Below are 12,095 nucleotides of genomic sequence, written 5' to 3' on the forward strand. Positions count from 1 at the left end.
CTTCCAAAGTAAATTATGTAGGGTGCCAGTATATATTTGTTTATACGTATCTGTACATGTGCGCTTGCATACTTGGAAAGAAATTTCAATGTGCTTCTATTCTGGTTTTATGGGAAAAAAAAAGAAAAACAAAGAAACTTACTTTCAATCTTCTGTGTTTAATTAAATTGTACTTATTACCTCCTTACTGCCTCCTCACTGCCAGTGCTGTGCATTCCTGTACCATGGTTAAGAGATTATGAAAGCAACTGGCACCAGTGATAGTTTCTTCTTAGCTGATTGCATCTCTTTATAAATGTGATTCATTCAGTCTCTAACCAGCCTAACCTGGGATTTTAAAATCTGTTAAGGGGAGACTCTGGGCCTGATGCACAATTAAAGTTTTTCATCTATCTTTCTTTTTTTTTCCCCCTTCCTTTCTTACAGCAGCTCACAGAAAGTCCTAGGAGATCAAATCCTGCCAGAACAAGCACTAATCCACTATATATTAAACAGGCTACACTATGTTGAAATTACAAGTGCTGTGCCAAAAGGTTGTTTACTTTCCAAAATTTGAGAGAATTGAACAAAGGTCTCTGTTCCCATTTGTCTCACTGCATTATAAAGATTGTGAAAACGTAATTCTCAGCCTGGATGTTGCTTTTCTCCCCTCAAGTAAACATTTCACTTCTTCTGTTCATTTTTACCAGACAAATGCTTGCAGCTCCAAGCTGGGTGCTAGAGGGAGAACGTGCACCCAGCATTGTATTTCTTATGCCACCTCTGCATGTGTTGTAATTTTTAAGAAACATCATGCTGGATACGTACGTACTAACATGAAGCATTTTCAACCCACTGCAAAGAGATTAATGACTGTTGAGGACAGTAAACCTTTCAGGGACATGGGTTCAAACAGCACGAGCCATGAGCAATGCTGAAATGTAGAATTAACTTTCTAGTCTCTCTGGTCAAGATTTGCGACTCGGTAACTTATTTCTGTGCCACTTTGGTAGATGCAGGTCTGATCACAGAATATCCTGAGTTGGAAGGGACCCACAAGGATCATTGAGTCCGACTCCTGGCCCTGCACAGGACCATCCCCAAGAGTCACACCATGTGCCTGAGAGTGTTGTCCAAACATTTCTTGAACTCTGTCAGGATTGGTGCTGTGACCACTTCTCTGGGGAGCCTGTTCCAGTGCCCGACCACCCTCTGGGTGAAAAACCTTTTTCTAACATCCAACCTAAACCTCCCCTGACACAACTTCAGACCATTCCTTCAGGTCCTGTCACTGGTCACCACAGAGAAGAGATCAGTGTCTGCCACTCACGAGGAAGTTGTACCTGCAGTGAGGTCTCCCCTCAGTCTCTTCTTCTCCAGGTTGAACAGACCAAGTGACCTCAGCCACTCCTCATATGGCTTCCCCTCAAGGCTCTTCACCGTCTTTGTAGCCCTCCTTTGGACTTCCTTAGTAACTTTGTATCTTTCTTATATTGTGGCACCCAAAACTGCACACAATATCCAAGGTGAGGCCACCCCAGTGCAGAGCTGAGCGGGACAATCCCCTCCCTCGACCTGGTGGTGATTCTTTGCCTGATGATCCCCAGGACATGGTTGGCCCTCCTGGCTACCAGGGCACTGCTGACTCATGTCAGAGCCGGGTGAAGACGGGGCAGACTGAGCAGCTGGTGCTCAGGCAGGGGAAGGTGTGCCCACACCTGCCTTTGGGCCAAGGCTGGGTCCCAGCTGTGGCCCCAGGGCTGACGGTGCTGCCAGGAGATGCAGAACTACCTGCCATGACAGTTTTTCCTCTGTGGACAGGGAGGCACAAGCAGTGTCACAATATTTAATTTTGCCCAGAGAAAGGTCTGATGGATGGTAGTTGTTGTGCCTGGGGATTTAATAAAGCAGCATTAAAAAAAACTAAACAACAAAAAGTTTGATTAGGCTGGTCAGTTCAGTCTAAATAACTGGCCTGACCTTTCAGCAGACATAAGCACACAGAATTTCCTGCTGACAGCAGTGGGATATGAGAGGTGGGAATCTAGATTTTGCCTTAATGTTAGGGATCAAGAGCTGTGTTTAGACACTAAGGGCCTAAAAACCTTCTAAATCCCCACACCTAGTGTTTCCTGTTGGCTGCCTTTGGTTAGCTACCTGTTCAAAGGCCACTGAAGAGCATAGCTGTTTTTGCTGATTTGGCACAGGAACATAGGTGAAATGAAAGGCACTTGAGTGGAGACTTGCTGCTCCTCAGCTTTGAAAGGATGCTGAGATTCTGCTCACTCAGCATGGTTTGAATGTATAAGGCATGCAAAGGGATGGAGAGGGAATTCTTACCTCTGTTATACCGACATGGAGGCTGAGAATGTGCATGTGCCTCTAATGTTGATAAGTGCTTCTTTTTATCTTGGCATACCCAAATGCTGTCAGAAATCAGGTCCTGAGTGACTTGTCTGAGATGGTAGAGGAAGCAGGTGGAAGAGCTGGAGAAAGGAGGTCCTGGTACTGTGAATCCCACTTATGTCTTCTGCCATTGTAACAATAGAATATGTCCTTCCCCATTTTCACCTTATTTTCCATGAGTACTACTCCTATAACCATTATTACTGCTACCTGGTCTTTTCTGAAGTAACTGATTACTTCTTTCCTCTCTGGTTTTGTCTTTATAGGATTCACTTCAAAGTGTGGAAACACCCAGCAAAGGTAAAGTGTTATTTTTAAAATATGTTAATTCAAGGTATATCATCAGAAAACACATTTTGCTATTTGTTTGTATTACTGAACTGGTAGAGTTGGCATATTGCTGACATTTACATATTTAGTCATATTATAAAGTAATTATGACAAGTTAAAAGTGTAAGTAAAAGAGCATTTCCAAAAACTAATCTGGAGACTCAAATATGGAGGATGAATAGCAGAGTGAAAGAACTGATTACAGTAAGTGGTGGTCATGGCAGTTGTCTTTAATTCCAGCTTTTCATATGGAAAAAAGGAAAAATAATGAACTTTGTGGAAACCTAAAAAATGACTTTTCTGTATGACTCTTCCACTTGGCTCCAATAACTTTCATTCCCTCTCCTTAAGCTTTAGTTCTTTGTGATCTTTTGTTGTACAAATAGTGTTTTGTCTAATGATAGACTGTCATAAAAAGAGTAGGTTAAATAACAGTAATGGACAAAATCATAGGCCCTTCCTTATTTAATTCCTCAGTCAAAAATAGCTTAGACTCACTGGCTGATGACCAGCACTGTTGGAATTACTGTGAAGCACCTCACAGACCAAGGGATGAGCAGGAGTCTGTTCTGCCATGGCTTGGATTCCAGGAGGGCTCACCCACATCAGGGCTCCTGCCACATTGGGTCCTGCTCTACCCCTCATGCAGCTGGGAGTGTTACAAGGGTGCTGTCAGAGGTCCCTCCAGCTGAGCACTGGGGTGGGCTGAGATGTGCTGAGGAACTTTGGTCTCTCTCCATTTCTTTTGAGGGCAAAAAGTGGCCTCTGAAATACTCTTTTCCCCTCTTTCCTCTGTGTGCTTTTCTCTGACTGCAGGGTACTCAGAGAGGCAAAAAGGTGAACCAACCACAAAGGCTGCAGCAGCTTTTCAAACCACAGAGGTGGTTCAAATGCAGGTTTCCAAATGCCAGGCTTGTTGTTTCAGCATTATTCAACTTCATGAACAGCAAAAAAAGAAACAGCAATTACATTTGTAAGCTGCCAGGAAAAGCTAAGCAGCTGGAGGGCCAGGAGAGCGGGGGGGAGAACGTGCAGGTGCAGAAGGGAGAAGGCAAATACAGTTTTTATCCACCCCTTATTCTATGCCATCCATGTCATGCCCAAATTAACCCCCTTAAAAACTATGTCTCTTTAAAACTATATACACATATGTACAATGAAACATTACGGACCATTCTCACTCAAAATTAGGTCCCCTTGTGGTACACAACGTGTCTCCCCATCTTTTTGCATTACCCACCAGGTGAAACCAGGGCCTTGAGCAAAAACAATCCCTCGGATGGGTTTGCCTTTGCTTGAGGTGGGACTAATCCAAACAGTCTTCCCTAACATACCTCTCATATGCACCACGGGGACTTTATCTCCATCTACAGTATGCAAAGGTTCTGATTGGGCAGGGCCAGCTCGATTAATGGAGCCTCGCGTGTTGACCAGCCAGGTGGCCTTTGCTAAATGCAGCTCCCAGTGTTTGAGAGTCTCCCCACACAGTGCCTTCAGGGTGGTTTTCAGCAGTCCGTTGCACCGTTCAACTTTTCCAGCAGCTGGTGCATGGTAGGGGATATGATACACCCACTCAATGCCGTGCTCTCTGGCCCAGGTGTCTACGAGGCCATTCTTGAAATGGGTCCCATTATCAGACTCAATTCTCTCTGGGGTGCCGTGTCGCCACAGGACTTGTTTTTCAAGGCCCAGGATGGTATTCCGGGCAGTGGCATGAGGTACGGGGTATGTCTCCAGCCATCCAGTACTTCCTTCTACCATGGTAAGTACGTAGCGCTTGCCCTGGCGGGTTTTGGGGAGCGTGATGTAGTCAACTTGCCAGGCTTCCCCATACCTGTACTTTGACCACCGTCCACCATACCATAGAGGCTTCACCCGCTTGGCCTGCTTGATGGCAGCACATGTCTCACAGTCATGGATGACCTGTGAGACAATGTCCTTGGTTAAGTCCACCCCTCGGTCCTGAGCCCATCTGTATGTTGCATCTCTCCCCTGGTGACCGGAGGCGTCATGGGCCCATCGAGCCAGAAATAATTCTCCTTTGTGTTGCCAATCCAGATCCACCTGAGAGACTTTAATCCTGGCAGCTCGGTCCGCCTGCTCGTTGTTGCGATGCTCCTCATTAGCCCGTTTCTTGCGTACGTGAGCGTCTACATGACCAACCTTCACACTCAGCTTCTCTACCCGGCCAGCGATGTCCTGCCACATCTCCGCCGCCCAGATGGGTTTCCCTTGGCGCTGCCAGTTGGCCTTTTTCCATCGCTCTAGCCATCCCCACAGAGCATTGGCCACCATCCATGAGTCAGTGTAGATATAGAGTCTTGGCCACTTCTCTCGTTCAGCTATATCCAAAGCCAACTGAACGGCTTTAAGCTCTGCGAACTGACTTGACCCACCTTGTCCTTCGGTTGCTTCTGCAACTCGCCGTGTGGGACTCCACACGGCTGCCTTCCATTTTCGGTTTGTCCCTACAATGCGGCAGGAGCCATCCGTGAAGAGCGCATATCGTCTTTCATCTGCTGGTAGCTTGTCATATGGTGGGGCCTCCTCAGCCCGTGTCACCTGCTCCTCTTCTTCTTCAGAGGATAGTCCGAAACTCTCACCTTCGGGCCAATTGGTGATAATTTCCAGAATCCCAGGGCGATTAGGATTCCCTATCCGGGTTCGTTGTGTGATCAGAGCGATCCACTTACTCCATGTGGCATCGGTGGCGTGATGTGTAGCAGGAACTCTCCCCTTGAACATCCAGCCCAGCACTGGTAGTCGGGGTGCCAGGAGGAGCTGCGCTTCGGTGCCGATCACTTCTGAGGCAGCTCGAAGTCCTTCATAAGCAGCCAGGATCTCTTTCTCAGTTGGTGTATAGCTGGCTTCAGATCCTTTGTATCCCCGACTCCAGAATCCCAGCGGTCGTCCTCGGGTCTCCCCAGGCACTTTCTGCCAGAGGCTCCAAGAAGGGCCATTCTTCCCGGCTGCAGTGTAGAGCACGTTCTTCACGTCCTGTCCTGTCCTTACTGGCCCAAGGGCTACCGCATGGGCAATCTCCTGTTTGATTTGTTCAAAGGCCTGTTGTTGTTCAGGGCCCCACTGGAAATCATTCTTCTTCCGTGTCACAAGGTAGAGAGGGCTTACAATTTGACTGTACTCGGGGATATGCATCCTCCAAAAGCCCACAGCGCCTAGGAAAGCCTGTGTTTCCTTCTTGCTGGTTGGTGGGGACATGGCTGCTATTTTGTTAATTACCTCCGTTGGAATTAGGCGACGTCCATCTTGCCACTTCACTCCTAAGAACTGAATTTCCTGAGCAGGTCCCTTGACCTTACTTCGTTTAATGGCAAAACCAGCTCTTAGGAGGATCTGGATTATCTTCTCTCCTTTCTCGAAGACTTCCCCCGCTGTGTTCCCCCATACAATGATGTCATCAATGTACTGTAGATGGTCTGGAGCCTCGCCCTTTTCCAGTGCAGTCTGGATCAGTCCATGGCAAATGCTGGGACTGTGTTTCCACCCCTGAGGCAGTCGATTCCAGGTGTACTGCACACCTCTCCAAGTGAAAGCAAATTGTGGCCTGCACTCCGCTGCCAAAGGAATGGAGAAGAAGGCGTTGGCAATGTCAATGGTGGCATACCACTTGGCTGCCTTGGACTCCAGCTCGTACTGGAGCTCCAGCATGTCCGGCACAGCAGCACTCAGGGGTGGTGTGACTTCATTGAGTCCACGGTAATCCACCGTCAGCCTCCACTCTCCGCTGGACTTACGCACTGGCCATATAGGGCTATTAAAGGGTGAGCGAGTCTTGCTGACCACCCCCTGGGTCTCCAGTTCACGGATCATCTTATGTATGGGAGTCACAGAGTCTCGGTCGGTGCGGTATTGCCGACGGTGCACGGTTGCTGTGGCTATCGGTACCAACTGTTCTTCAACCTTCAGCAGTCCCACAGCAGAGGGGTCCTCTGAGAGGCCAGGCAAGGTGTTCAACTGTCTAATTTCCTCTGCCTCCACAGTAGCTATGCCAAACGCCCAACGAAGTCCTTTTGGGTCTTTGAAATACCCACTCCTCAGGTAATCTATGCCAAGGATACACGGGGCCTCTGGGCCAGTCACGATGGGGTGTCTGTGCCATTCCTTCCCAGTCAGGCTCACTTCAGCTTCCAGTACAGTCAGCTGTTGGGATCCCCCTGTCACCCCAGAAATAGAGATGGATTCTGCCCCTATGTATCTTGATGGCATCAAAGTACATTGTGCGCCGGTGTCAACTAAAGCCTTATATCTTTGTGGCTCTGATGTGCCAGGCCACCGAATCCACACTGTCCAATAGACTCGATTGTCCCTCTCCTCTACCTGGCTAGAGGCAGGGCACCCCTAGTCCTGGTCATGGTACTCGTTGCGCTCTTCTTGTAAGTATGACCTGGAAGTCCCTTCAAGAGGATCAGACATATCATCATTCCTGGGCCGTCTGGAATCTTGCCTACGAGAGACTGGAGCAGCATTCATCCTCGAAGAGTTCCTTGTGGTACTTGTCCCTCTTTTCAATTCACGTACCCGGGCTGCTAAGGAAGAGGTGGGTTTCCCATCCCACTTCCTCATATCTTCTCCGTGCTCTTGGAGGTAAAACCATAGATTGCCACGTGGAGTGTACCCTCTCTCCTTAGCTGGGGGACGCTGGCTCCTGATAGCAGAGACCCTTGTTTGTCCTGGTGAGGTATGGAAGATCCCTTCCTTAATTTCTTCTCTTAGCCTCTGGTGTCCTTCTTCAATCTTCTCTTCCAGGCTTCGGACATGTTCAGCCAGTTTGGTTTCCACCGATGAGACGTGGGCTCGTAATGGGGCGGTGACAGTGTCTTCATAAATCCTGAGTTTGCTGACCAATGCACCAACCTTGTCCTCTCCCTCCCTCCATTGCAGCGTTGCTAGGTAGCGGGAATACATTTCTGGCCCGAGTCGTGCAAACTTCAACCACATCTGGGATGTGCACTGTACACCATCTGGACTTTTAGGAAATCTTTCGTCCTCTGAAAAGATTATCTCCAGTACAGCCAATTCTCTCAAGCACCGGATACCTTGTTCCATCGTGTTCCACTGTCCTTGCTGTACGTGGAGGTCCTCCTTGCAAAGGTATCTCTCCCTTACACTGGACAACAGTCGCCGCCACAGGCTGAGAGTTTCCTGCCTCCTTCCAATCCCCTGATCAATGACGACATCTCGAGACAGGGATCCCAGTTGCCTTGCTTCACTTCCATCTAGAATTGTGTCGTTAGCGGCGGCATCCCAGATTCGGAGCAGCCAGGTCAGGATGGACTCGTTCGCCTGCCGTGTGAACTCTCTCCGGAGCTCACGTAGCTCACCCAGGGATAGGGACCGAGTGATTATTTCTGGTTCTGTCTCCTCCGGTGGATGTGAAGGTCCTGCCTCTTCGTCATCATTTGCTATGCGAACTGATTTGGTCTTCGATTTCCTTTTCTGGACAGGGGCGACTGCTATTGGTTTCTGTTGTCCTTCTGGCTCCTCGATGGTTTGTGTGGGCATGGTGCCAGTTGATTTATTTCTTACTCCCTCCGACTCAGCTGTAGTTTGTGTGGACGTGGTGCCAGTTGATTTGCTCCTTCTCTCCTCCCCCTGGCAGTGCTGTACCATGTCAAGCAGTGCCCGGTAGGCAGTGGCCAGGGCCCAGCAGGTTGCTGTGAGCTGACCATCTCTGGAGCTGCCAGAGCATTTTTCCTTTACCAGTTTTATCATGCTGACAGGATCCTGCAGTTGTTCAGGGGTGAATTTCCAGATCATGGGAGGAGAAAACTTCTCCAAATACTGGCCGATGTCCTCCCACTTCCCGTGCCACTCAGCGTTATCCATTCCCAGGACAGGCGTCCAAACAGCCTCCCTAGAAGGCCCTGTTCTGACCCTAAGCATGGTGTAAACAGTACAGAGCAGACAGAGCAGCAGACAGAGCAACACTAACAATAACATTATGCCGTCCTTAGCATCAAAAGGAAAATCAATATTTTCAAAAACTGTTGTACCAGGTCTGAAGGGAAAGAAGGAGGTGAGAGGCTGGAAACCACCATTCCCCACTGTTCCCCCAAAGGGCTGGGTGCAATTTTTAATGAGGCCCCAGAGGTAGCAACCCAGACCAGGACAGGTAAACAGGACTGAATACACATTTACAATGAAACTCATTGCTTCTGAGGTTATGATGACATAAACGTAGTATACTAGTAAAGCAATTTGGATCCCTCTCCCTGGTCTTAAAGAGAGCATTAAAAACGGCAAATAGTACCCCATTTGTGGAAATATGAACATGCTCAGATAAAACACCCACGTGAATGCACCAAACAACATGTTGATCGGGGAGTTTCTGTATCCAAATACACAGATGCTTAAAATGAAATTGTGATTCTGACTTCTCTCTCTCTGCCCCACGTTGGGCGCCAAAAAATACTTCTCCCTTGGATATGGTCCTTTATCCTGTGCATTTTTTTAATGCTCTTGATGGCAACTAATTGGTGCTGCTGAAAGAATGAATAGTTACTAATCAACATCTACCTTAGAAACATCCTCTGCACACTGTTCAGAAAACCTGACTGGAAAGGATCTAAAACATTCCTCTACTGAAAGATATTTCCTAATTTGGATTCCATTGAATCAGCAGCTTCCTCAAGGAAAATCTGATTCACTGAATAACAGTGAAGGATTCAGTGTTTACTCCTTACTTCTCTGTACCTATTTATTTATGTCAGGAAACCTTCAACTGTGCAGTGTTATGCTTCTGTTTGTTCTTGGCACACCCTAATTTCAAAACAATTGCAGAATCCTTTTGGTAGTGTAATATTAGAAAGGACAACTTACTGATTGCAAGCCAGAACTTGCCAGGCCATTAGTCATTCTGTAGAGAAGTCCATATTCAAAGTTATCCAAGGTAACCAAATTTCCAATTGCCCTCTTACATGCATTGATATACATTTAATGTATGTTTTAACATGCTATATGCCCTACATCTGCACTTATTTAATAAATTTCTTAAAGTCAGCAAAATATTTAAGGTTAGGCTAATGAGCTAGCATATCAAAGCTGGTGTTAAGATAGTGTCTGAGAAGAACAAAGTGTAAGTGCAATGACCAAAACTGATCTGCTGGAACCTAGGCCTGACCTTCAAGAAGTGGATAAAGCCAAATTACACGTCTTTTCTTTTGAGGATGACAAGCTTTCTTTAGTCCCTTTCTTCTCAGTGCTCACCTTCATGATAATGCCATGGGGCCTCCCACCCATTGATCTAGGAACACTGAGCCTGAGAGGAATCCAGATGATATTTTCACCTGCTGAAGCTAGAAGTAAAAACCTAATAGGTGGTGAGTTGTATATTCCTGCTGAAATCACCTTTGTGTTTCCTTTTCCACCTCATTTGTGTCCCACCCTTTCTTTTACTTCGTTAGGCTTAGCTGTCTAGGATTGCAGCCATGCAAAAATCTGCAAGCCTGTGACCCAAAATTAAAGGAAAATCACAGCCTTAGCTTAGTGCTGGTAAATCTTTCCAGATCTCTGGGAAACTTAAACCTAAGTGCTTGGCTTTCTCAAGCAGCACAGTTGCAAATGAAGTCAGCGTTGACAGCCAAGGAGGAGACAGACTGCATTTCCCCTTTGTACTGTTCTTTTCTGTCTCTTCTATGTATTCGTGTTTATCTTGAAGAAAACAGGACCAAATTTGAACAGCAAGAGCAACTATCAGTTACTCCAACTAATAATTTCCTTTACCTTCCCTCTTTTTTCCCCAAGTGATAGTTATTACCCTGAATATCATAAAAGAGTTTTGGTTTTCTTCATTATATCTTCTCCCTACCACAAAAGAGGAAAAGATAGAGGATACTATTAAAATTAAAACTTTACTTAATAATTTGTTTAGAAACTGCTTTAATCTTTCCTTTTAATAAAAGATTTTCGGAGGTTTATTGTTAGTCATTCACCATGGACTAAGCAAGTCAAAGACTATATTCAGAATATGTAGCCTTGATTTAGTGTTGCAATAACTGCCTCTCTTAAGAGTTATCTCTGTAGAACGATTTATTCCACTGCTGTGAATAAAGCAGTACTTATCCATGTTATGCCTAAGTCTGGATCATGTTTTTTTTTCCTCTGTGTGAAGTCCTTAGAAGATTATATTGTTTTAGTGCTTAAAATATTTTTTATTTCTCCTTAGATGTAAGGAACTATAGGCATTTCTAGACATCGGAACCTTTTGCAGCATCAAGTGTTCGCAGAAAATAAAGACTAAGATTACTTAATAGATATTTAACACTGGAGTTTGCTGCAGTCCAGAGTATGAAAAGATGGCAGGCTGGTACAAAACTGAGTCTGTGCGTGTTTCTCAAAAGCTGATGAATGAATGTTTATTCAGTGTCTACAGCCTTGCTACTTCAGGCAGGGATTTCACCAGATCAGACATAATAAGCAGCTTTTGGAATTTGATCAGTAGTTCTTTGGGACCCATCCAGAGAGTCTAGTACACACCAGGAACAACAGTCTTTTCCAACTGAATTGCTGCAGTCACTATCTCTTCGAATAAATGCAGACCTGTAATGTTAACAATTAAGTCAGCATTATATTTGAAGAGTGTAAAGGTTCTCTAATTGTGTTTGGGATTTGATAGTTGCTTCTAGACCCAGTCATAAAAGTATTCACAACAGAAAGTTGTAAAAAATAGAAAAAGGAGGAAAGGGGAAAAATAAAAGTTTTTTTTTAAGGTTTTCCTTAAAGTTGAAAACTCCACTTCCTTCTTCTCTTATCACAAACCCATTATACTTTTGTTTTGGAAATAACACTTTTTGTTTTGCAATATGGAAGAATGTCAAGGACTTTTTATTGATTGCATTTCATCTCTGTAAGTGTCTCTCCTGCATTGTTTTCAAATCAGAGCATGGCTCTTCACCTTTAAGTTGTTGCTGTGTTACATTCTGATATGCTGGTCCTAAAGCCAGAGGCTTTTTAATCAAGACCAATTTTTAAATAATTGCAACCCCCCAGTTCTTCAAAAAAATTAGGCAGAAGTTACCAAGGCCTTATAAAGCATATAGGAGCAGAGAAATTTCTGATAATACGACAGCAGATTTTTAAGTTGCTTTCAAGGGATAATCCATGGGACTCTTGAACTAGTAGGAAGAAACAATATGGTAAATATTGGTGTTTGGAAGCTGCATCCTATCACTATTTGCATTACAGACTTTTCAGGTTTTTCCTGTTTTTTATTACAACAATGATCTAGTTAATGCTGTTTAGCACTTTACTGAAATGTTAGGGGGTCTTTTCCTGTTGTTTTTTTTGTTTGTTTTTATGGGGGGTTGGAGGGGTTTGTGTGTGTGTGACATAAACTGTATTCAAGATCTTTCTCCTTTTTT

At 45.4% G+C, this 12,095-nt stretch overlaps 1 protein-coding gene across 1 annotated transcript in view; it reads left to right on the plus strand.

Annotated features, from left to right (window-relative positions):
* Positions 1 to 12,095, plus strand: part of PIK3C2G (phosphatidylinositol-4-phosphate 3-kinase catalytic subunit type 2 gamma) — a 206,943-nt gene that overhangs the window by 38,572 nt on the left and 156,276 nt on the right. The window contains exon 9 of the mRNA XM_027699722.1: positions 2,652 to 2,679. Within this exon, the coding sequence (XP_027555523.1) occupies positions 2,652 to 2,679 (28 nt within the window). The remainder of the gene's footprint in view (positions 1 to 2,651; positions 2,680 to 12,095) is intronic.

The sequence above is a fragment of the Neopelma chrysocephalum genome, unplaced genomic scaffold (assembly GCF_003984885.1).
Source record: "Neopelma chrysocephalum unplaced genomic scaffold, ASM398488v2 Primary Assembly neopelma1_139, whole genome shotgun sequence".
Classification (NCBI taxonomy): Eukaryota; Metazoa; Chordata; class Aves; order Passeriformes; family Pipridae; genus Neopelma; species Neopelma chrysocephalum.